Below are 26,876 nucleotides of genomic sequence, written 5' to 3'. Positions count from 1 at the left end.
TATCCTTATTGCTGTTTTAGAGGAGTGGTGCTTCAAAGGATAGTTGCAGATTTCTGTCAGAATCTGTACAAATAACATGCTCACGTTTCTCCAACGTTGTCTTCCCAACAGTTTCACTGACATCTACGCTGGATAGCCAGGAAGCGTTCGCGATGTCTTCTCGGGCGCTTCTCCGCCGCTGATAATTGCCGTCTGTCTTGTGTCAGTGACGTAAAAGACGGATTTAATGTGACATGACCGTTCAAACAGCAGTCGCTTTCTAAAACATCGGATATGTATCGGATTCAGTACCACATACGAAAGTGACCCAGATCGGATTTGAAAATATCGGATTTGTGCCGTTCACACTGTCATAGCATGATAGGATATGGGTCGCATAGGGTCAAAAAAATCGGATTTGATACACTTTTGCCTGCAGTGTGAACATAGCCTAAGTGGCATTAATAAGCAAAAAAACTAAGAAATCAGGAAGGGGGCAAATACTTTGTCCTAGCACTGTGTGTAGGTTTCACAGGAGCGCCTAGAGTTCTCTGAAAACCTTCCTTTTCAGTATGTATGCACTCAATGTGGGTCACGTTTGCATGACATATACAATGTGTCTCAGCGTCTTTCACTCCAGTGGCTCTTGTGGAGTATATTTAGAATCCCTATTTAGTGTTTAACTCCCAACACCCCAGGCTGGCCCATTCGTCGTCTTCCACATCATTGCAGAACTCAAGTGCAGCTTGCTTTCCATCGTCAGCTGTGTTTGTTGTGTTGGTTTCGTCTAGTCCACCTGGCCCTCCATTTCATTACTTCAATTAGAATGATTAGGATCTAAAATTGCTTGTGTCGGCTCAGTGATTGACAGCAATTGGCCACTTAGGGAGGAGTGCTGCAGACACAAAGCGCTGCTCAACGGCTTGTGTAGTGAAACGGGTACAGGGTGTGCATGCGAGTGTGGCTGTGTTTGTTTACTCTGATGGGAGTTGTGCTCACTGAAGACGAGAGCAATTCTTTAGGCAAACAATGCGAGGCCATTACTATAGAAAGTCCAGATATCCTGCTTTCCCCACAAGTGCAGCGTGAATGTTTGGGAAAGCGGCAGAGACGCTGTGTATATGTGTGTGCTTGCATTATTGCAAGGTTTTGCAAACACTGCAAACTTTTTTCAGTATGCATGTAAATAAATAAATAAATAAATCAGTGTATAGATAAAATAACTTCTGACCACTTCAATTCCAAAACTGTAATTGTGGGTGGACATTAAAAATTCCTCCCCTCTCCATTCGTACAGTTTAATATGCTTCAAGCGTGTTGCAATCAGGACGTATCGTAAGCACACTGATTGTGCGAAAGCATGACAGACAGGCAATCACTACTCAGTCATGGCACGTTTTGTTCCACCCAGCTGGAGCTGGGAATGTGGCTTGTTTTTTGCCGAGGTGCATTAAACGGTCCAACATAATTTAGACGACTGGCTGGTCTTCGTGTCTCTTCTCATTACAGCCCTCGTGGTCCGGGGCCGCCTTAAGTAGTGACTGTTGGAGCAGATCTTGAGGGTCTGTCTTTGCAGCAGCTTCGTGGCGTGCGTGCTGGTGGTGTGAGGCGTTGGGTTTACAGCGCATCAGTGTCAAGTACGGCCGTTCATCATCAGGCGCTGATACTCAGAACTGCCGAGGCTCGTGACAGAACATTAATCTGTCTCTCAAATTGAAAGCCATAAGTTTCTCCTCCTCCTCCCTCATGAGTTCTGCACATGCGACTGTCATACACTCCCTTTCCTTTCATTTTTCTGTTCGCCATCTTCTTCTGTTGCTGTACTGACATTTCCATCCACACTGTCCTGTGGTCCATGTTTTTTGTTCTGCTGTTTGGGTATATACGCTGTGATTGCATTCAAACTCAAACTGGTCCCTACCTATTTCAGCTGAGCCCCCACCCCTGCAAGTTTTGCTATTACTAACGTTTAAAACTGGGTTTGAGTGACTCCTCTTCCCTCTGGCTCAATAGTTGAATTAAATAGATTTCTATAAATGTGATTAATGCTGTGATGCGGTGTGTAATATCTAGCCCTGTGCTCATTTTTGTTACTGCAACTTTAGCAGCTAAGACAGCCCTTTTAGCTTGTCTCTACCTTGCATTTGAAAAAGCCAGTTCATGAAGACTTTAGTGTTTAATATCAGGTTTTGTTTGGTTGTTTGTTGCTTTGTGTGAGCCCAACAAGCCTTTTCTTCATTATTTTAGAAAGCTCTTTTGGAGCCTTTGCCTTTACATTATGATATTTGTGTCTTTTCCCTCTCTTCCCTTTTGACATTTTCTTTTATCTTCTGGCCAGGATGTCCGTGAAAGGTGCAAAGGGAGGACCAGAAAGTAGACCATCCTCTGCCGCCAGGTCAGTGAAGAAAAAAGTCAAAATTAACAATTCAAGCTCAGTGTGAACCCTAAACCTTTCATTTGGAGCATTTCAGTGGTGCATTTCCGTTGTGTTTGTCTGTTATGTAACAGTACATAAGCAAATTCAGTAGGAAAAGTAATTCTTGAGAGATTGTCTAGCTGATTTTAAACGGTCTTAATAGCTTTTCAAGACATTTTTTTTGGGGGGGGGGGCGGGCGCTTTTAGAAATCCAAAGAGCTGTCATCAGTATCCTCCCATCGTAGCCAGCTTTTTTAATGGGAGAAAGAACTGGCTGTTAGACTCTATCAAAGTCAGTATTTATGTTTCTTTTTCTTTAAATAAATAATGGGACTCTAAGTTGATTAAGGCCTCTCTCTTTCCTAGCACATCTCCACGAGTGGGGAGGGCTGCAGCAGCTGGAAGATCACCCGTTGCAGGCAGATTTAAAAACAAGGCCCTTCAGCTCAGCCTCTCCAAGAAATTCTGGTTATTATCGTTCTCTGTTTCTAATCAACATTGATTAGGACAAGGGGAGTGGGACGTGTAGAGTTGTGCACCCAATTATGTGATACATCACCTGAAAAATAAACTTGTAGAGTTTCCAGGTTTCCAAGTTGCCCTCCTGGGAAACACTGCCTTTCTTCCTTTTTTTCTGGTGATTGATGTTACCACTGATGTCACCTGACTAGGCCCAAGCAGCTGATGCTGCACGAACAAGGGATGGAAAATATTACCTCAAAGGCACTTAAGTGTATTTGGTAAACTGCTGGAGGGGAAATTATAGACTTGGCTTTTATGATGATAGCTCTCAACAATTGGCGTGCAAATGCACTCTTCACAGCTCAAAGTCCCCCACACCCCAGGAGAAGGGCCCTGAGGAGCAGGGTAGTCGGCGTGGTAAAAGGAGCCTCAGCAACAGCTCAACAGTGGCCGCTGCCTACGTCGCCTACCTTAATAAACTTTTTGGACAGGTCAGTTCATGCATATACACATTAATTTAAACAGAACCTGACACTCAATAGTGATAAATAACAAGGTTTCATTCTGGAGTATGTTTACATTCAGGGGTAACAGCACATTTATAAAGGGCAAATATAAAAAAAACTGAGCAGGTGGTGTGGATTATTAAAAAAATAATGTACACAGTCCATATCAGCATGTCCTGGTGATGCTTTTATAGTAAAAATGCCTCTTAATTTAACAGTAACTGCACCTGAATACTGTATGTTTGTGTTTGAAGGGGAATCTCGTGGTGCAGACAGGAATCAAAGAGCAGGCACAGAGATGGAGACACAAAAGATCAAAATGGTTAGGACCCCATCACTGAGTGCTTGGCGAGTGATTACTGGAAGTTGCTGCCAGTCGCTCGTGAAATTAGTTGCAAAAGAGGGTGCTGCACCAAAGACCTTATGATTGTTTTGATCACCAACTTTTCAAGTAGAGAAACTTGAAAATGTGTGACTCAAACTGGAACTGTTCTCCTTCACTGTAGTGAAGTTGTGTCCGGCCACTGAAATCATGGTCAGACACAACATGTTTCAAGAGATGCAACTTTTACTTTGAAAGTGAGTCGTTTGAGTTGCGTGGCACTCTTCACATTTTCACAACTATGTAGGGAACAGTTGGTGAGTGTCTGCATGTTGGTGTCTTCCATGCAAATTACAGGTGGCTCAGCAACTAAACCAATCTCAAAGAGCTTGTAGGTCCAGCATGGTAAACCTCACTGTAACTGGTGTTGCCCATGGGATCACTCACCAGTCTCTAGATGTAGTGGTCTGTTGTTCAGCAATACATTTCTCACTGGCTATTAGCAACCGGTGTTAGGGTGTTTTATCCAGTTTTTCTGTGCTGTGGATTTTACACAGTACGAAGTGAAGAGCACCAGAACCCAGCTGCATGACTATCAAGTTAGCCTTTATCTCTACATGGGACAGACAGGACAGGTGGACAGATCATAAGTTGTTCAAGTCATGGTTGAATCAAAGCCTAACTTTATTTATGAATTTACTTTATATATACTGAATTATTTACACTTCATTGATTAAAAATAGATACATTTTCTGAAAAGCTGTGAAGTGGTTGTAAGTAATCCAGAAAAGTTGGAACACCTGCAGGAATTAGTAGCAACAGCTTTCAAGGCTTGATCAACCTGCACTGACGCAGAACAGCTTTAAATTGTTAAGCCATTTTGTCCTCACTTAAAAAAAAGACCTTTTTGTATAATTCTGAAATGTACATTATTTTTTCAGTTTTTGGTAACTTTACCTTTATATCAATTCAAGCTATTCATTGGACTTGAACAACTTGAACTGCAATAAATAATTGGAAAAACTAGGGTGTTCTAAAAGTTTTAACTGGTAGTATCTGTTGAAAACATGCAGTCATACTGTATGTGCATGTGTATCTCATTTATTCCATGTTTGCTGTCATCATACTTGTCTTTATCTTACTTTAGCAAGGCTAAATCTATTTTGGCATACGCTTAAATGACCTCTGACTGAATTTGTCATTTGTGGTGCTGATCAAACGCTGTAATTGATTAATGTTATATTCTGCAACCTGAAATACATCGAAAGCAAAACTGAGTTTGATTTTAGACACAAATGATGATAACCAGCCCGTAAGAGTTAATATTTTCTTCCACAATCTCCTCCTTTGTCACAGTAACTGCTCAACGTGTACAAGGTGCACCTGCTCCTTTCACTTCAATTGATATGTCCTTGCCTCATCTCCATCAGCCCAGCAGGTCTCAACTTCACAGTTTGAAAACCCCTGGAAACATCCAAAATCTTAAATAGTGGTTGTTTCCTAGCCCTCTAAAAGAGAAAAAATAGCCTTACTAGCATTTATTTATTTTAATAACAATTATGCAATACAAGCATGTGCAGCAAAAATGCAAATGTGTCTCCTTTATGCTACACAAAACACAAACACAGAACCGTGATAAAGTGGAGGTTTGCACAGTGAGTCACAGCTGAATAAAAAAACATTAAATTTAAAGTTATGCAGCCGAGCAGGAAAATTGCCCTATTTATTTAGCTGATTGTGAGCACTAACAATCAGCTGTATGTATAAACACTGCTTGTGGCTGTTTGCAGTGATCCATAGCGATCCAAAAGCAAATGCTCTGTTTGTAAACCGGTAATGGTTAATGTGGAATAGGTCACATAACCATGGAAATCAGTATCATTACCAACTGCTATTAATTCAAATATGAAATTGAGACTGTGGGCTGTAATCCATGTCCTTTATGCCTTGGAAAAGAAAAAAGGGGGGGGGGAAGCACTCCAATAATTTCACAAATGATTTAAAGCCTGGACTCTGTGTCATCTTCCAGTAATGCTCTGCTTGGCTCGGGTTAAGAATTGGCTCTTTTCACGGCTGATACCATGATCCCAGGTCCCTGCAGGATGTTACAGAATATTTCAAAAAATTACAAATGGACATGAGCCAAGAAACGATGCACAAGCGTCCTGATTTTTGTTGGAAATATTAGCTGATTTACACATGAAGCACTTAAAATCATAACATACAATGATTTAATTTGACATATGCCATGTTCAACGCTCCTGAACAAATAGTAAAGTTCTTCTCATGTATTATATGAGGAAAAAGGCAGGATTTATTTTATATAACTGAATCACTAAAACCTGATAAGCAGAGAGTCTATTATAATGTTGTTTTTACACAAGATTAGGACTAATCAGATGTAACAATACTCAGCTATAGTCATTTTGGAGACACATGGTGGAATTAAAGACCACAATATACAGCCAATTCAACCCTTTGAAGATTCGATTTGAGTACAATTCTCAGTCATTTCAGGTATGTACAGAGTAATGATGGGAAGAGTCGGTTCATAATGGTCATGAATATAACAGTGGACATTACTAGTCAGTCTTCCTAATGAGCCAATATCCATGAAGCATGAATAGATGACATTAGTGATTTGCCCAGGAGAGGATATCTAATTGTTCTGAGAAAAGTAAACGTTCCCTCGGCAGGATTATAGGCTGCATTAAATTTGTCGTGCAGCTGGTAGATTAGATGGGGAATGCTGGTGTTGCACATGTTTTCAAGTGTGAGAACAAAGTTGTCCTTTTCATTAAAAACTGTAACAGAGATGATCCTCCCACAACTGAAACCATAGTCACAGTGAAAATTTGCCACGTCTTGATTTGTTGTATTTTTTGCATATTTGTCACACTTACATGTTTCAGATCATCAAAAACTTTTAATATTAGACAAAGATAAACCAACTAAATACAAAATGCAGTTTTTGTATGATGACACATTATATAATACAAGAAACTCAAAAGTCATTGAGATCTGTCAGTGAAGGAAAGGGTTACAAAGTTATTTCTAGTGTATCCCGGTGAGAGCAACAAAAGGAGAAAATTTAAAACAGCTTACCGAAATTACTCCAGGAACACATCCACGACTCATCCAAGAAGTCACAGAAGAACCCAGAACAACATCTGAAGAACTGCAGACCACACGTCCAAGAAGAAGACCACTGTTGACCAAAAACAACACAGAGACTCACCTCTGCCCTAAAACAGCTTTATGATCTCCAAGACTTCTCGGAAAATATTTTGTGGACCCACAAAACACAAGTAGAACTTTTTCAAAGGTTTTCATCCCATTACACGTGCATAAAACTAAAACAGCATTTGATAAGAAGAACATCACACCAACAGTCAATCATGGTGGCAGTAGTGTGATGGTCTGGGGCCGCGTTGCTGCTTCAGGACCTGGACGTCTTGTTGTAACTGATGGAACCATGAATTCTGCCCTCTACCAGAAAGTCCTGAAGGAGACCCATCAGTTCCTGCTCTGAAGATTATGCAACAGGACAATGATCGAAAGCAAGTCCACATCTGAGAAAACAAAAGTAGCCTAGTCAAAGTCTGGACTTAGATCATATTGAGATGCTTTAGCATGACCTGAAACAAGCTGTACAATACTGCAGTGTGACTGAAAGAAAACAATTCTGTAAAGAAAAGTGACCCAAACAGTGATGTTAAAGACTCATGGTCGCATTTCATAAATGTCTGATTGCAGTTCTTGATGCCAAGGGTGGCAAAGCCAGTTATTATGTGTTGGAGGCAAATACATATTCACACGGGATAGTTGCCTTTTTCTAGTAGATGAAATCATCATTTAAAAACTTGTATTTACTCTGGTTATCTTTGTCTAATATTACAATTTCTTGGGTGATCTGAAACATTTAATTGTGACAAATTATGTGACAAATGTGTTTCAGTAAGTGCCCCAAAATTGCACCATGGACGGCTGGTTTCTGGGTTTAAAGGTTGGAGTAAATTGCTCTCCGCTGGAGCCTAAACCAAAAAAACAAAGTCATAGGTTTTCCTCTGTGTTATTTTCCCCCCATCTCCCCAACTGTGTGTCATCACCTCTCCCATAAAAAGCAAATCTCACTTTTCTACACTGCTAGAAAGCTAGTTTTCTTTTTTTTTAAGTTGGAAGAATAAAAAACAAAACAAAACCTTGTTTGCAGCTCAGTCCCGACTGTCTGCTGTTTTACAGACTTCCATTTTATAGTCATGGTCAATGGAAAAACTGCTTTTTGTGCCACAGGAGACTCATTTGTGGCAATGCTGAGAGTGGCCACTGAGAAAAATGTTGTGCTAGAGCCGAGCACCAGTTTTTCTCTTTCGCAGTCATAATATTCACTGACTCTGCAGAGGAAAGAGGGCAGAAAGTAAATGCTACAAAATGTACTTTTACTTTACTTATTTTTTGTGAAGCTGGCCTCTGTCACAAGTAATCATATTAAGTTAAAAGGTCATTTAACTGCAAACCACATTGTTTCTCTAACTGCTAGATTAATCTTTAAACACACACATGAGAAGGATTTCCTGAAATTTCCTGAAATGAAACCCACCCCAAGAGGAGCTGTGCGCCTATGAACATTTACAGATGTTGCATAACTTGATCTCCTAATAACTAACGACTGTTTCAGAGTTGCAGCCCATTTATTGGAAAAGGAAGAACATCTCACCATGACCTTGGGCTACCGCGGACAATTTTACACTCCTCTCCGACTCACTACGTCACCTGCCATGACTGATCTAGCTTGTTTTACCGTGGCGGTCTAATGTTTGAATTTACAAGTGATGCTTGGACACTGAGGTAGAGAGACCATATCCTGCAGCCTTCCTAATCTCAACACAAGTAGCAAGATTCCCTGTCAGCCTTCATCAGATCTAATCGAACAAGCGGCTGGCAGAGAGAAGAAGAAAGACAACTGATACATGTGCACATCAGACAGAAGCACAGTTGAATGCAAAGCAAATCGCACTGTACTCTGTACTGTACACTGTAATGTCACTGCTTTGTGGGTTTTTGAGAGCCTTTTCACTTCAATGCTGATGCATGCTAATGTGAAACTTCTTCTCACATGTGTACATGCGTCATACTTACAAAGCAGTGTGCTGCTCAGTGGGCCACATGAAGGCAGACAAAATGAAATGAACCATTAATGGGCTTGTTCTGACGGATGAATTCAGAGCCTGAGTTGCATGCGAACTAATCATTTCTGGATGAAAAAAAATCTAATTAATATGTTGACCTTGCTATGTGAACATGCCTTTTTGTGGTTGCAGGATCCTGTGCATGGTAAACAGTGGTGCAGCTCTGCTGGCGCTATTGAGTTTTTGTTTTTTATGCAATGACTATTTTACAACTTAAAAGCCTTGTATAAATTACTAGTGCCTTAATGTTTTAAGTAGCGCCCACATTTAGTAATATAACTGGTGCAATTGCATCTTGACGTTGCATTTATGTTACAAATCTTGCTGGCAGTTTTACACAGTGAATAATCATTTGAACGCCCGCCATGCGCCGCAGCTTCCAAATAAACGACAGGCGCCTTTTCCTGATGCTATTGTGCACTTGAACGGGATGACCTTGTGTGATTTATGAATTAGACAGGCTGAGTGCCAACATGCATTAGGAAGAAAAATATTGCACTTCTCTTTGCATTTCATTACCCGTGCTGCTCAGATTTCCCTTTTTATCTCTCACTTTTCGAGCATTTAAAAAAATGAACAACTCGAGGTTGAAGAACGGTTTGCCTTCATAAAAGTAGCAGTAGAGTAATGAAAACAGACACTTGGTTAAAAGCAAGGGTGAAACAGTAATAGCTCACAAGCAAGGGTGGCATGGGTTCTGGGGTGAAGTATTTTTTATACTTGTAGGTAGGGCTGTTCGATATAACGATATATATCGGATGACGATATGGTTTCATTTTACGCTATCGTTTGTTTCGTGGTGTCGCAAAATAAACTGTTTACGGCAATATGTTTTCATCGTTTTGATGGTCACTGTAGTGGCTATATTAATTTCTTAAAGTTCTCTCTTTCTCTTATATTTTATATAACCACACTACACCTGTTTTTATGTGTTGTGGTTAGCAACAATAACGGTAACAGCATCGCGTGTCCGCTTGTTTATGTTCCACATAAACCTTTCACAATAAAGCTCAATATCCTGTTGAGACTTTTCAAAATAAACTGAATCACGTGAAAGAGCAGATTATTTACGGATGAGAATTAAAAAAGAGCCGCCAGGTGCTAAAAAATAAACCTTAGTTTATTTTTAGAACAGGCTTTTCCCCGCAGCACGCTGTGTAAAGAAAACTGCAGCCGTTACAACTTATGTCTAAAAATGTATAGTTTCATGCATCTGTTAAAACACTCGACTCCAGCTACATGACGCGCAGCTGGAAACACTTCCCGCAAGTCGAGATTCACAGAATTTACAGAAAATGTTACATTTTTGTGATTTATATCGTTATCGGATGATAGAATTCTTGTATCGGGATATGAGATTTGGTCATATCGCACAGCCCTACTTGTAGAATATGGAACTAATTAGAAGCAACTGAAATTCAACAGTGTCTCTCTTCTGTATGATACGCAGTATTTTTTCTCTACCCCTTAAAAGCTGATGAGGAGTAATGCTTGAAGCTCTTTTTTTCTGAACTGAGCGGTTTCTGTTATAATTCAGGCCTGCTTATAGAACAAAATGACTGAGTGTGCAGCAGAAATTAGTGAGGGTGGTCTGTCCCTATGTAGCTATGCCTGGAAAGTCTTGAAAAGATAGTGTGTTGTACAGCTCACTCCATGCCCTTTCATTTAATGATGGTTTCTTGAATTTTTTTATGTCTACTTTGACCTTGAGTACTAACAAGGAAAGCAAGGATGCTAAGACATCCAGCCCCTTATGCTCCCCAAGCCCCAGTATATTATTGTTTGAAGTGAAGTTTGAAGATGATCCATAAAAAATTGTGGGAGGCAAGAAATATTCAAGTGAATAGATATTTCATCATTTTTGTACTGAGCCTTACCAATCCCAAGTCCAAGTATTGAAACACAAGCCCACAGCAAATCAGCCAACATTTGTTCTGTACGTAATCAAAGTTTGTTGTTTCTTTGAACTTAGAGATATCCTTGGGCTTCTGGTGTCTTTTTGCTAAGCAGCATTTCCATAGCAGTCTCCATTGCTCTCCATTGCTCTGTAAGATGACTGAGTTAGCATGTTTCTTGCTTTTTCCCCCCGTGGACAATGCTTTTGCAGTAGAGTTGCACACTGTTTGCAAGCCCTCGAGTCAAAACACTGTGCTGCAACCATCTCGCTAAGGACACATCATCTCAGTGCATCTACAGGATGATTAATGACATTTCAGTGTGATCTTTTAATATCTAAGCTCTTTTTTATGCAAATTCAAATCAGCACATGTTTGCAAATGTGCTAATTAGAACACTCTCTCAAGGGCATGTGATATGTGACTATTAAGTTGTTGTTGTTTTTTCAAGGGCTTACATATTGTAGTGTGTGATGGATCCTTGCAAAACTGCCAAACCACAAAGCCCATCCTTTTAAGTCTGCATTTCTTGCCTACGGATATGTATTCCAAGTGATTTCCAAGTTATAATGTCTTTTCATTAAAACTGCCTGTTTGTAGCCAAACATATAACATCATATTACTATTTTAAGCCATCAGCACACCTAAATTTCACTGTCATCTATTATTCTTAATGACTAGGTGGAGATTTTGTTCCTAGCTTCTAGCTTTGCCTCACTCTGAAAATATGGAAATGTTAGAGGGAAAAAAGGGAGAAAAAGAGATCACCCTGAGCAATTGTCAAAACAAGGCAGAGAATACTGAATGTTTCACACGCGGCTATATGCAAATTATATATCTTGTGTCAAGTGTGTGTGTGTGCACATGTGTATTTTTGCTTAACCGTACCTGTGTTTCTTTGTGACAGTGCAAAGTTTCTGCAGCTCACTGTTATGTTATGGCTGTGCATGGGTGTATATTCACACAATGCTGGGTCTCCCTCAAGACGCCGTGTTTGTGTATGCACGCGCGCGTACACTAGCGTGTCATTTTGCAAATTAGCAAGACATGTCGCTGGGTTAAATCCCATTAGAGTTTAGTGTTGGCATGCAGCAACAGTGCTGACATGATATGCATGTTATTCTAATTTAGTAGTCAAAAACAGATGATCACTGGGATGATTCTCAGGAGAATTCACAGTTTTAAAGCCAGCCTGATTTCACATCCCCCATTCTGATACTGTTGTAATCATTTCTACTGTTGTTTTCTTTCCTCTGCTGTGCAGGAGAGGCAGCTGATGCCACTGGAGATAGATGGTAAGATGTTGTTGAAGGTGTAATTGCAACGCAAGCACATGATGAAGTAAAAGATAAATTACTAGTCAATACACACACCACTCAATATTTAACTCTAGGCAAGATGGCAATACTTCTACGAGAGGCACCACCTTACTATACAAAATTCCGTGAATCTTCAAAGCGTTCACATCCCACGGTGTCAAATATTCCCTTTCTAACTGTAGATAATTTATCGGAATTTCAGGAGTGGGACTACATCTCTACCCATGCCCCTTCCGGTTCTCTATCTATATGTGACACCCAAAAATCCCCTAAATATTTTTCTATTAAGGATTTAGACTTAACCTAGCCCACTATTATTCAACGCGTGCATATCTAAACGTCAAAAATTTCTGGCACAAGGATGCCAGTGTCACTGTTTTCTATCTCTTTTCCCAACCATGGCTCAAGTGGTTGGGAAGTGTATCTGTAACCGGAAGGTCGCTGGTTCGATCCCCGGGCTCTCTGTCCTGGTCGTTGTGTCCTTGGGCAAGACACTTCACCTACCGCCTACTGGTGTTGGCCAGAGGGGCCGATGGCGCGATATGGCAGCCTCGCTTCTGTCAGTCTGCCCCAGGGCAGCTGTGGCTACAACTGTAGCTTGCCTCCACCAGTGTGTGAATGTGAGAGTGAATGAATTGTGGCATTGTAAAGTGCCTTGAAAAGCGCTATATAAATCCAATCCATTATTATTTTTTGCAAAGTGCAGAAGCAAAATTTTGGCCCCCGGGATGTCAGGTTCTTTCTTCTCTATCCCGCCTTCCCAAAATGCAGCAGGAAGCTTTTCCCCCACTGGGATGCCAGTTTTCTTCTCAAATACTGGTCATTTGCAAGCGCAGCAGTAAACATTCCTTACACCAGGATGTCAGTTTCTCGGTTACTGTTTCCTTCTTTGCAGACCTTTCTGGGACCAGGTGCTGTTTTCTCTGCCATCTGTCCATCATTCGCAAAATGCAGAAACAATGAACATTACTGGCACCGGGTTGCCAGTTTCTTGCTCCACTATCTCTCCTTTCCAAAAAACAGTGCAAATAGTGCTGAGATAGCATTCTTTTTACAGCACCGGGATGCCATTTCTACTTCTACATTGTTTCCTCCTTTGCAAAATGGAGCTGCAAACCTCTTGGCACTGGGATGTCAGTTTGTTTCTACACTACCCCTTTTCTGCAAAGTTCAACACCTAATCTTCATAGCATGAGGGTGCCAGGGCAGCTTCCATTAACACGTGACCAGGTTTTACACCTCAAGCCCCTTCTTTACAACCAAATGATGTTCATTCCTCCCTGGACACAGCAATTTTTCCTCCCAATCTACTGGTTCCAAGCATTCCTACCAGTTGTATTTTTGCAACAGCGTTTGACCTTTGTAATGCACAGTCATTTTTGCTTCCGGGGGATGCCTTCTTTGGGGATCTGCCCAGCGTGGGAAGCACCACCAGTCCCCTCTGAGGCCTTCCCCAAACCGCAGCCTCAATTTACATTCAAGCCATCTGCCATTAAATACTAGACATGCTGTCAAACCTAAAATGAGAATGTTATCCCAGCTAGTAAAAAGATACAGTGTCCATGTTATGGTGCTGGGGCTGCTTCAGCTTCAGGCACCGAGTCGACCTCTAAAAAATGCACATTTTCGAGATTGAACTGGTGTTGAAGTGTATCACAATTTTGTCAGGTTTAGCAAAAGATTGTGGTTTGGGTTTAAATATTATTTTTCACAAGATTCATGCTGAAAAATGATGGTTTCTCTGTGCTATAAATCTGATGTCATGTGCTTCCTTTTTAAACATCCATATGTGACAACCTGGGAGTGAGAGATGTGTTTCAATATTGCTTAAATTCTGTGTCACCACGCTGACACCAAAGGGGAAGACTATTATTTAACATGTATTCCAAGTTTGGGCTACACCTCAGAATACATTTATTTATTTATGTTCTAGAATTTTTTACTTCAGATGTGCTGCCCTTTGTTCAGTGATCCTGGTGGAAACAGGCAACAAATGATCAGTTCTTTGTACCAAAGTCATACACATTTAACCTACATTAACTCATTCACTGCAATTGACGTCTATAGCCGTCAATTGCAGTGAATGAGTCAATGGGTTTAACTCATTCACTGCCAATGGCTGGCAGTGAATGAGTTAAGAGCTAGTTTCCCAGACAGTGATCTAGTCAGCAGGCTCTACATTAAACAGTGCGAAACTAGACCTACCTGCATGTTGGAAAAATTAAGCCAGTGTACAAGTGCCTTAAACCTGCATTCTATCTGAAGGCCAGCAGATGCCGATAGCAAGTGGCAAAAAATCCTATAGAAGCCTACAGGAAAATGACTCTCTGTCCTGACCTCTGTAAACACTTTACAGAATAGTTTCAGTCAATAGACTCAGTCACTCATTCTGGGTCGTACTGTCTATTTTGGCTGGAGGATTCTGTGCTATGAAAGCACACACTCCACAGACTCTCTTTCCTTGATGGAAGATCTGTCTGTGGGATTGAGGAGATCCTCAAAATATCTTTTTCACCATTAGTTCATCAGTGTTACATTCCCACCATATTGCCAGAATCTCCTTGAAAGTGCAATAACTTTTGTACAAAATGCAACATTTGTCTCCAGAATCATAGACACGTACCTTTAAACACACACCTATCACACACTAAAGCTCAGACTTCTGCTTGTATCTGCACACTGTGTGTGTGGGTGTGTGCGTGCACGCTTGACTCTTGGGAAAACCCAACTTTACGGTTTGCTGCAGTCGATGGAATTTGTTTATGTGTCTGTCAGAGCTTCAGGAGGCCTTTAAGGAATTTGACTATGATGCGGATGGCTTCATCCATTACAAAGACATCGCAGACTGCATGAGGACCATGGGCTACATGCCTACAGAGATGGAGCTCATTGAGATCATCCAGCAAATCAAGATGAAATGTAAGTATTTATCTGGCAGTGTGCATCTATAAGGACCCATTTCTCCCTAAGAGGCTAAAGCACGCGTGTATAATTGATGGATCTTTCAGTAGAGTGCAGGTGTGAATGTGTGAGTCGTGTGTCTGCACAAACCCACGTGCTTGTGTTCTTTCCTGTGAGTCCTTGAGGACCTCATGTTTGCCTTTGGAGTTGGGGACATTCAAGACGTTTTAGCAAGCTGATTAATGGTCCTCATGCTGCAGGTGCTGGGGGTGTACGAGTGTTAGTCTACATGTAGAAGTGTGTGTTTACACTTAATCTTTCTCCCGCTGCCCTTAATGTTGTTTGCCTCTGCTTTCTTTTCTGAACGATCGAGAAGCAGATATGTGTGTGGTAAGTGTTGAAAGTTTAAGGTGAATCATCTTTGCAGCTAGAATTTTGCCATAGCCTGGAGTGAAGCGAACTGTATCACCTACCCGATGTCAAAACAACTTTGTTCAGAAAATCTAAAGGGTTCTATTAAGACTATACGCAAAATTCAGTGGACGGCCAGGATTTTTCACATAGATCATGCTACTATCTGCAATTATTAGGATTATCATAATATTTACTATTGTATGCTTTGAAGCCCAATATCAGCACACCTGCACATCATGAGAACTCTTATTTTCATGTTTGTGTATGGCATTATTTGAGCAGATTATATTTCTCCATAAATAAGAAGCATCATAATTATTCTCCTATGAATAGAACATCATATTTATATGCAATAACACAACACAATATGTATAACAATTCAATTAAATGCATTCACTTTGATGATGTGTGTTTTTCTTGAATTTTAATTGGCTCCCACTGAATGCATGTGAAAGGCAAGAAAAAAGATGCAGTGAGGAAGGAAACGTTAGTCCTCTAAACCATGATCTGAGGTAACATTCATTTCTGATGACAGCAATATAGCTCCACCAGCTGAGTTAGTTTTTAGAGCTGTGGGGTGACTCCTGGTAGAGTATGCTTCATGTTTTATGCACTGTACAATAATGCCAAGCAGCAAACTGATAAAATGCACAAGAACCACTTACTCTGAACAATAACAACCCACATGAAAGTATCCGTCTTATCTTACCTTCACCTTTGCCTGCACAAGTGACCAAACAAACAGTTCAATCTTTACTAGGAAAAGTGAAGTGCTAATGTCAGATCAGCTACAGATCATTAAAGGACACACATTTACCAGCAAATGTCATTTCGGTCCATTAAAATACCACCATGCTCCTTGCTCTTTCTTTCTTTTTCCCCTGTTGATGTTCACAACCGAAGCTCAGCCTTCCAGCAGCCAAAACAATGAGAAAAAAATGCATTACATATTTCCACAGAGACACAGTTTTCTTGCTCTTATTGTAAAAAAAAAACCCCATATTATGTAAGTGTTTTTGTTGCAAAATTGGATGACTCAATGTCATTACGGCAGAAAACTTTGATATTTCCTTTCATTATTTGTATGTAGCTGCTTTTCAAAATAGTCTTGCCTCTGGAATTATTTTAAAATACTAGTGTGACTCAGTGCAGAGCAACCAGAAAAATATGAATGAAAGAATGAATGAAAAGATGCACCATATGGACAAAAGTATTAGGCCACACCTCCTAATCTTTGAATTCAGGTGTTTCCAGTCCACGTAGTCTGTCTTTACAAACATTTGTGAAAGAATGGGTTTCTTTTACTGAGCAGTAAAGTAACCGGATGTCATCTCTGTAAGCAGGCATTTAGTGAATTTCCTAAATACCCCACAATCAACTGGAAGTGGAAGCTATTTCAAGACCATGTGGCAGTAGCAGACCATGTAAAGTTACACAGCCAGGTCCTTGGATAGTGTGTAAAAGTCAGCAACGCTCCTCTGTCATTAAGATCAGCACAAAGACTGTGTGCCATGAGCTTCATGACATGGTTTCCATGGCCTAGCAGCTCCTGTAGATGTAATATGTGGGTGGGCCATTACTTTTGTCCTAATAGATAATAAGAATAATACTGAACTGTGAGTCAGTAGCAACTTCACCACACCTGCTCCAATAAAGCTGGGTTTTTTTTTTCAGCTGTGATCTTTGGGGACCAGAGTGCAGCTGGCTTCCTCTCCTATACCAGATAGTAAATTAGGTTCAGCCGGTGTCCCCAGTGTAAATAATATCCTGATTAGATTCTTAGAATGACACCAACAAGGATATTGTTGTGGCAACGTTAACCTCGCTCTCATGAATATCTCCATCTAATGTGCACCCCTGCAAAAAGTGAACTAAAACTCATGCAGCAAATACAGCTAAACATGTAAAGGGGAAAAAATGCCTCGCGCTTTAATCACTACTGTCACAAGGTGTAAAACTGCAGCCATGAAACGGGTGACTCACACGTGAAGCTTTGCACATCCGTATATAACAAGAACCAGAAAATAGATAAAGTGATGCCTCACACAGTGTAGAGAAACATTTTCCATCTGCAGCTAAAAGGAAAACCTTAAGAGAAATATTGAGCACACCAGGCCTTTAGAGGTTGCAGCTGTGTGTTATATTTCATGCCGTGTCTCATACTCTGTGTTGAGTGTGGCTTTGGTGTGATCACTAAGGTGCTGTCAGCTTTTAGATATTCTAAGCTCGTCCTCTGTAGTGTAATCCCTCTAGATTGATTATGAAATTCATCCACTTTTTTTTTTCGAGAACAACTATTACGCTATCAATTAAAAATAATCATAATCTCCTAAGGCTTTTGGTGGAGTTTCCTCAACCCTGTGATCTCACACTGACCCACTTAAGGCTCAGAAATTCTTCAAGGCTGTGTCAGGAATCCCCCAGACAGCTGCTTCACAAGGGTAAAGCCAGTCAGCCAAAAAATATACTTTACCTTGAGGCAAGCATGAAAATCCTTTACCAAATAATTGCTAAAAGTAGGTTTTATGTAAAAATCCAGCCCCTGCTATTGTGGTAGGCAGCGGTTTTATCCATTAGCCTCATGATTCAGCATCATTTAGAGCGTTTTCCATCCGGTCAGTTTGTTGTGATTCTCTCTCTCAGCAGACTCAGAGTACTGATTAAATTTTTGAACCACAAAATGACCATGTGGCTTTATTGAAAGAGCCTTTTCCGTCCAACAAGATCCAGATAATGAAAGAAGGCAAAGCCTACTGGTCCACACTATCAAATAAGCCTGTCTCTTGTCGAACTAATAACACGAGCTATCCCACTGTATCAGTCTGTTTTGATATTTACCATGGAGAGCAATCAAACTGGCTGAGGAAGTCAACAGAGTGAGCACACGAGGCTGAACACACAGCAGCATCCATGCACTGAGGATGTTCGTAAAAATTTTCATAACTTAAATTACGTTAGGCCAGCTATACACTTATGTAAATATTGTGGTCTCTGGGAAAAATACATTGGACAGCTACAGCTTTGTATCCAGGTCTCTTAAAACAGTTTTGGATTGGTTGATAGCGTGGGTCTCATTTCTCTAAGCTCAACCAGTCTTGCTTCTTTTATCTAAGAAATACTGAAAATGGTCAAATAAATACTATTGGCTAATAACTTGGAACTCTTGGTAAATTCTATTAGAAAATTTCCTCCTGTCTCTTTTATTGTAATTCAGTCTTTACCTGCATTGCCAAGTCCTTCTTTGTCTGTCTTCAACTGGTCCAAAATGCAGGAGCAAAGCCCCAAACAAAAACTAGCCAGCACTGATCCCTTTCAGTTCAGTATTTTCAACCCAGAATCCTCGCATACAAGGTCTTGATTAATCAGGCCCCATCTTATCTTAAAGATCTCGTTATATCATATCACCCTAGTGAGCGCTTTGCTTGTGGTTCCTTGGATATTTAAAAGTAGAATGGGAGGCAGACCCCTCAGGCCCGTTTTCTGTGGAACCAGCTCCCAGTTTGGATATGGGAGACAGAAATGCTTCCTATGTTTAAGATTCGATTTAAAACTTTACTTTTTAATAAAGCATATAGTTAGGGGTGGATCAGGTGACCCTGAACCCTTGTTCTTGTGCCCTGTCTTCCTCCCCTCTTGGCTCTGTTGGAGGTTTCTTTCTGTTAAAAGGGAGTTTTTCCTTCCTACTGTTGCCAAAGCGCTTACTCATAGCGGGTTGTTGGTTATTGTTTGTCTCCAATATTGTCGGGTCTTTACTTAACAGTGCAACAGCTTGAGAAGACTGTTGTTGTGATGTGGCGCTTTATGAATAAAACTAAATTGAATTGTGTTCATTTTTAATTTTTATGACATGATTTTCCATATGAAGGGCTCCATGCGCAGGCTCTTGTGTACAAAGCAGACCTGTCCCTGATCGTCTGATCATCTGACTCAGTTCAACGTTCTTATTTTAAATCCAGAGGCGTCCACGCCTTTGAGGTTGCACCACCTAAACTGTAACACATGCTCCCTCAACCTGTCAGGTCAGTTAAATGTTTAATAAAATAAATCTTTTTTCTTTTTCAGACATTTGTGGGAAAACGTTTTTTATAGAACTTATAGCTCTTTTATAGGTTATTTCTCCTCCCATTATTTCTGGCTATAGTTCTTATCTAATGGAAGTGTGGTTGTACAAATGAAGGGAACACTGAGACAATATATACATGCACAGAGGATATTGAGATAACAGGCAACAGATGTGGAGATGGCTGAAAATTAACCACAGACTAATGAGAAACGGGGAGCAAAACTGAACATAACGCACACGAGACACAGGCTACCAAAACAAAACAGGACGTAACAGAACATGGGCTGGACTCTGACACAGACACGTAAACAAATACAGAGAGAACAGCATCAGGGACAGGAGACAGGACTGGCACTGAGACCTGGACAAAGACACGCGAGCTTTTTGCAGACAGAAGACAAAAACCCAGACCTCAGACAGATGGCAAAACTGAGACGAGACTGGAACAGACTGAACAAAAAAGGGAACAAACCAGGAAGCGTGACTAGATAGAGCAGGGGTGTCGAACTCCAGGCCTTGAGGGCCGGTGTCCTGCAGGTTTTAGATAACATCCTGGGTCAACACACCTGAATCAAATGATAAGTTCATTGACAGGCCTCTGGAGAACTTCATCACATGTTGAGGGCGTAATTTAGCCTTTAAATCAGCTGTGTTGGATCAAGGACACATCTAAAACCTGCAGGACACCGGCCCTCGAGGCCTGGAGTTCGACACCTGTGAGATAGACTATATAGTGCCAAATCACAACAACTGCCAACTTAAGGTAAGGGCACTACAATAATGCAGAGAAAAAAAAAACCAAATTAGATGAACCCCTATGAGCAGGAACTTGGTGATAGTCAGAAGACAGGACACTGAAGCATGCTACTGCTGGTATAGAAGATTAAAATGAGTTTGGCTGAAATGTATGTCTGTAATTGGCTTACAGTGCTAAAGCCAAGTTTCCAGTCTCTCTCCGTGTGGATTTTTTTTATTTTTTGAAACTGCCATACATGGAGAAGTATCCTGTAGGAGCTTTAGCTTTGTTTGAACAAGTTATTTCCCTTTCACTCAACATCAGACTCCAGTCCATAGACCAGCCATAAGTGAAAATTACAGCAAATGTCCACTTTTCACTAGAAACTGGGGGTGAACCTAGCACCAGGTGGTCATCTAATCAGAGCAGGTGATGAGGACTAATGCTGGTTTTAAATGGGACATGCTTTCCAAATGTGCACCATCTTTGGCAGGCTGGTCAGTCAGGTCAGCCTAAAACAGAGCTAAATGAAGACTGATTTTAAGTTAAAGCCACCGAGTCTCTAGCAGCGGGCCTTAAAGCCAAACACATTGCCCAAAAAAATCGACTAAGTATGATATCTAGAAAAAAGTCACCAAAATTCTCACAGGATGTTGATCAATAAATATTTCATGTGCCCGTAACACCTACACTGTTAAAAAAATGAAATGTGCCAAATGGGAGAGGGTCTGGAGAAGCCGGGGAGAACATTATAGTCCCGGTAAAGTTGTTCAGCATGACCAGTTTGGTGGTGGGTCAGTGATGGTCTGGTGACACATATGCATCGAGGGACGCACAGACCTCTACAGGCACCAGTACCCTGACTACCATTAGGTATCAGAATGACATCCTTAGACCAATTTTAGACTGGTGGAGTGGGTCCCATCGTTCCTCCTCCGACAATGTGGCGAGAGTATGCAGGCAGTTCCTGGAGCATGAACGAGTTGATACCATTAACTGGTACCCATATTTGGCTAACCTAAATCCATTTGAATACCCCTGGGACTGCTTCAGTCTGTTTTAGTCCATCCAGCAATGAAATTTGGTCAAAATGGACTAGCTTGCCACGTCATGTTTCTACTTTGATTCTTGGGCTGTCTGGATGTGGGTTGATCATTTTCATTTCCAGCAAACGATGTGGCATCCTTTCATTCCTAACACATCACCCAGTCTGTGTCAGTATAGATATCCAGCATGATTTTCTTCCCCTTTGATCTGATGTATTTTCAAAATGTTCCTTCCTCGTTCCCAGCTTTTTTGAACAGTGTATGTGCACCATAGCCTCACAAGGAAAGCGCACAAAGTAACTCTTGACAGTCTTTCTGTGCATATCTCCGAATGTGTGTGTACACGTGAATGTGTGTGTGTCTTTCTACAGGGGGTGGTCATGTAGACTTTGATGATTTCTGTGAGCTAATGGGGCCGAGGATGGTGGCTGAGACAGCTCATATGGTCGGGCTGAAAGAGCTCCGCTGTGCCTTCAAACAGGTAAAAAGGTCTCCAGCCAGAAAGTGTAAAAAAATATTCCTTTAAGCAAGTAAATTAGACCCAGTACTGACAGTTTTTTGAAGTGTGCGACCTTTCTTTAAAGATTGCCAAGAACTGTGTGACTCTTACCTGTAATAGAGGCTGAGGGAAGAGGGCTTTCTATGTAAGAATACAGAAGAAAAGGGAGAAAGAAAAGTATTTCTATCGATGAGATTTTCAGGCAGTCTGGTTTGCACTGTCCAGAGACCCACAGCTTATACTCTAAATACACTTCTTCATGCCACCTGTAATTGTTCTCAGCGGAGTTGCCTTGAAATGCTGCGGTGCCTCGTTGACATGGGAAATATTTATTGAGTCGTTTCCTTTGACACGAACACAGAAGCAGGTACAACAGCAGCTCAGGGCCCTCGTGTGACGTCGGTTGTGGCCGAGCAAAACAAACGCGATGATGTTGATGATGTTATTTGTAAGCACAGCTTTGCACACCTGGATTCATCCCATTACCACATTACAGAATGATAGGTTTTTAATGGGTACCACAAAACAGACAGCACTGATAATGTGCTCTTAATGATTTCAACTGAGAACACATCAGAGTGTACATCAGGCCACTGAGATTCATTTATCTGTGTTGTAAATTTAGCCTCCTGGTTTGTTTTTTTTCTCACTCTTTTTTCTCTGTTATGAAAAGCAAGAGAGAAATTGGATATGAGCTACATTCAAATGCCAAATAACATATAGTTTGCAGCCAAGCCCATAACATTTTGGACAACGATATAATTCTTGTAGTTTTGCCTCCCAAATCTCTTGAATTTACCAAAAGTATTGTATTAATTCTTTATGAGTTAAAGACATTTTTAGTGATAGTTCCCCCATTTTCAGAGGCTTAAAATTTATCGGTCATTTCATGTCATGACAAATTAAGCAGATTAAAGATCTGGAGTTGATTCCAAATGATTCAGTTATGCTGAAAAATACAAATGTTCTGCAGCACTATATACATATGGACAGTATTAACAGAAATAAATGTAAAATGTACAAATATACAATCTGGTGTAAAAAACTAAATATGTAAATAAATAGTGTTACAACAGTTCGGGTTATTGCACAGTGGTGGTTTTTAGAGGGAAAAGGGAAAATGAAGGGGTGGGACTATGTTATCGGTGCACGTATGAGTTAAGGTTGGTTATGGCCTTTGGGAAGAAACTGTTCTTGAGTCTGCGGAAACTGTTGTTGAGAAACTGTGAGAGAGATGAATGAATGTACTGGGCAGTTCAGTTACAACAAAGACCACAGAAAACAATCAAAGTGGATTATCACAGAATTATTTCAATTATTACAAAAAGCATTCATGACATTCAACCAAGTCAAAAACCCTCTGGAGAAGGTGGATGTGAATGTAAATACACAAAGGTAAAACCCACTGACTCAAGAAAAGAAGGCAAGACTGACATTAAATAACCATCGCTTCAATTTATTTTTGTGCTGTGGGACTTTTATGCATCAAACTGTCATTAAAATCCACAAAACTGCACTGTTAGGGTTAAAAACTGGTTTAAAGTTTGAAGCCTGCACTTTGGACACAGGAGACTCAGGGAGGCTGCAAAGTCATCTTAAACTGGTGATTTGGATGGGCCGGTGGGTCTGTTGTCTCCAGAGGGATGATTTCTAAACGGTTATTGTTATGATTTTGTTAAACTCCTGTGGTTAAACCTCAGACAGATTTTGATGTTTGAATTCAAATCCACTGTCGGTGTATGCAGGGAAAACTGCAAAAATACATATCGTTATCCACTCGTGGGCCCTGGTGTATGTTATGAATGACTCCTCTGTTTCGCCTTTGACTCATTACCATTGCTGCCAGAAACCAGAAATTCCAGCTCTGGTGTTTGAATCAATTTGTGGAGAATAGGACATTAGCTCTCACCTTTTCTGAATACAGAGCTTCAAAACTCAGGCTGAACAAATGAGAAATCATTTCAGCTCATTCTAACTTAGAGTCTCGTCAAAAGCCTTTCTCAACTACTAACTTTTCATCAGTCAGCGCTGAACCATCTGCACATTCAAGCTGTTTTCAAACTCCCAGGGAGCTCACGCAGCCAATCTGCATCCACATACTCGATGCAAAACTCAATTTCGACTTTTATTGTTTCTCTTCTGCTTATTATTCCTTGTATTGTTGTTCTGTATCCAGTGCTTGATTTCATCATTATCTAACAAATTTGTAATTTAATTTTTTCTTTTTGTTCTTTGCGTGGCTTTCAGTTCTCGTCACCTATGGTCTAATTATTCGTCTTTCTTCGCTCACTGCATGTTTGTGCTCCGACCCTCTTGCTCTTAACCCTACCCGCTGCAGTTTGACTGTGATGGCGATGGAAAGATCACACTTGATGAGTTGAGGGAGGGCACGAAAACCCTCCTCGGGGAGAAGCTGAAGAAAGGCGAGCTGGAGGAGATCCTCAGTGACATTGACCTCAACAAAGATGGCAACATTGACTTTGATGGTGAGCGGTTGGGGACTTGTGTGGGAGAGGACAGACTTCAGGCAAAAATATGAAAGGGAATCATTATTTTAAAAGAGATAAAGTGAGTGCAGGGGATGGGTGCGCAGTATCATTATTAGCCAGGGGTACTTGTATGACTTCCGTAGTCAGTGGATTTTCAGGCAGGCTAATCACTTTGTCAACTTATATCAGCTGATACTCCTCTACGTATCTTGCTGGAAAATCTTATGCATTTACATTATTTACATTACCTTATTCTGCTCATAATTGCTGCTTCTGCTGCAACCTCCTTTGCAACCCACCTTCATGTCAGTTTTTAAGCTGTGCCAAATTCGGCTTCCCATCAGGGTCTCATCTACACAGTTTTCACAATAAAGTAACATCTACTCCTTAAGGCTCCCAAAAACCTGCTCGAATTGGTGCATCAGCATGTAAAACATCCTTTCCCCGTTGCCACTAGGTTGGCTATTTCTAAACATTTCCTCCATAGTGTAGTCATTCACATGTTTGCTTGGCGAATGAAAGGTCAGCTGTTTAATTCCAGTTGGAGACACAAATCCCCCTTTGCGGTTGTGTCAGGAAGGGCTTCTGTATGAAACTCTGCCAAACATGTCAAGCAGCCAAATTATTTAAGCCATATTCAACAACGTGCGTGTTAATTACAGCAAATTAGAGTGCCATGGCAAAGTTGATTGAAATTCACCATGGCAGCACAGAGTCACTGTTTAAGAAAAACTGGAAAGCTTTGCAATTTAGCGTGGCCAAGGACTCAAAAATATGAGGTTAATCCAATTAAATCCCTGGAAGGAGTTTGTTGAAGTATAGCGTGTATAACTGTAATGTAATTCTGGGTTCGGGTCATAGCGTATAGCTACAAGTTACTGAATACCCCAAGAACATTTTGTAAAGGGATGTTACACATGTGTCCCAGATTTTATCCATGAAGTTCAAACTATGTGACTATGTGAGAGGAAGAACTTCATTTAAATTTTATAGATGGTGCCATGAAGCCATTTTTGCACCACCCAAGACTTATGAAATATGTAAAGTTTTCACCAGACCTGATGTAATGATGTAATTGATATATGGAGGGAATGCTGTCAAACCTGTGGTAAGGAAGGACATGGTGAACCTAGTTGGAATGGGTCAAATTTGAAAGGGACAGAAGAAGAAAAAAATTGTGCGAAATGGGGTACAAAAGGTTGAGACAGGACAGGAGGGCTGGTTAAGTCAAGGTGAGCTGGCTGGAGCGATCCAATGTAATCAGAGCTGCATTAAGCCGATCAATACACATGCCTGGACACCTGTCACATGCCACATGCAAAGAGTAGACACTGCTGGGCAGCTCAAGGACTCAGCAGAAATCACATTATGCTGCACTCAGATAAACAATTAACTAACACACACATATAAACACGTCCACGTGTGAGCACGTGCAGCACTATCAATACGACGTTTGTGTGAGTGAAATTAGTATGCGGCACACCACAGGCTTAAAGCAAGCTGTGATCCTGTTCGCCTCGTCTCAGGACTCCAATCAATTATGATTGGGGACATATGAACAGGTGTGTCACTCCGTGGATCAATAAGCAGGTGCTCCTCATTATCATCAATTAGCCCCAAGGGCAGCATATTGAGTGTATCTATCCAGTCCTGACACATGTGCAGTATTACTACCAGGCACATGGCCCACAGAGATCTACGGCGCCCATGAGGACAGTGAAAATGATCGTGTTTAGGCTCAAACTGGAGATCTGATTGACTACAACAGAGCTGCTGTTACTAGTAAAAAAACAGTGTTACTAGGTTAATTTGGAATTATGCTTTCCTACCCAGTGATCAATAGTTTCACGCCAATAATAATTGTTTGAAAGCACTTCGGAGGGACAATGGAAACATGGAAGATGTGATCGATCTGCAATCTGCAGCTGGATTTCATTAACAGGAAACGTCAATAGCTGTCTTCATTGACAAGCTAATCCAGATGAATCAATAAGGTCAGCTAAAGAAGTAGTCATAACTCTAAAGTGGGTTTAAAGCAGTTAAAATTCAAAGTACCAAAGCGTACTATCCTGTAAACACTTCAGTGTTTCATAAACCTGGCGAGCACATAAACGTTTTGTGATTACAGTGTCATACGGGCTGAGAACGGCATGACTTTTTGTGATATTAGTGTCATTAGTCCTTATCAGTGGATCTGCTGCTGTCTGTCTCCCCCTGCAGAGTTTGTTATGATGCTTTCTGCACGATGACCTCTGATGGAAGAACACGGAGCATTCAGCACCCAGATTCATCAGCTGCGTGCCATTATTTCTGTCTACTTACTCCTATTGTCCTTTTTCTTTTTTTTGTGGAATATTGAATTTCACATGGCTGGCTGTGAAAGTGTAATCCACTTAGAGATCTCTTTATATTTTCATAATAAAAGTTTGAGGTTGAATAAGTGCAGTGGGCAGAGGGTGAGTTATGAAACCCTTATTGTATTTGTTAATGCTGCACTGTTGCCCTCTGGTGGCAGAGAAAGAGCTGGTATGATTTCTCATTAAACTGTTTTTACTGTATTTCCTATGGAACTGATACATGAATGGATCATAGCAGGTGTAGCTGTGATGGAAACAGGCAATGCTGCATATGATCTTGTAC

At 40.8% G+C, this 26,876-nt stretch overlaps 1 protein-coding gene across 1 annotated transcript; it reads left to right on the top strand.

Moving 5' to 3' along the window:
* The first annotated feature begins 2,318 nt into the window (after positions 1-2,318).
* cabp4 (calcium binding protein 4) lies at positions 2,319-26,485 on the top strand. Its single transcript, XM_085355943.1, has 8 exons — positions 2,319-2,374; positions 2,762-2,863; positions 3,219-3,348; positions 12,034-12,064; positions 14,864-15,007; positions 21,620-21,729; positions 24,086-24,233; positions 26,457-26,485. Exons 1-8 carry the CDS (start codon positions 2,319-2,321, stop codon positions 26,483-26,485), a joined length of 750 nt encoding a protein of 249 aa, XP_085212069.1.
* Positions 26,486-26,876: the final 391 nt, after the last annotated feature.

Source organism: Diplotaxodon limnothrissa, linkage group LG6, assembly GCF_057381915.1.
Source record: "Diplotaxodon limnothrissa isolate DT_005_m linkage group LG6, D_limnothrissa_male_GT1.1, whole genome shotgun sequence".
Classification (NCBI taxonomy): Eukaryota; Metazoa; Chordata; class Actinopteri; order Cichliformes; family Cichlidae; genus Diplotaxodon; species Diplotaxodon limnothrissa.
The sequence above is the reverse complement of the archived record's forward strand: the minus strand, read 5'-3'. Positions and strand labels throughout refer to the sequence as shown.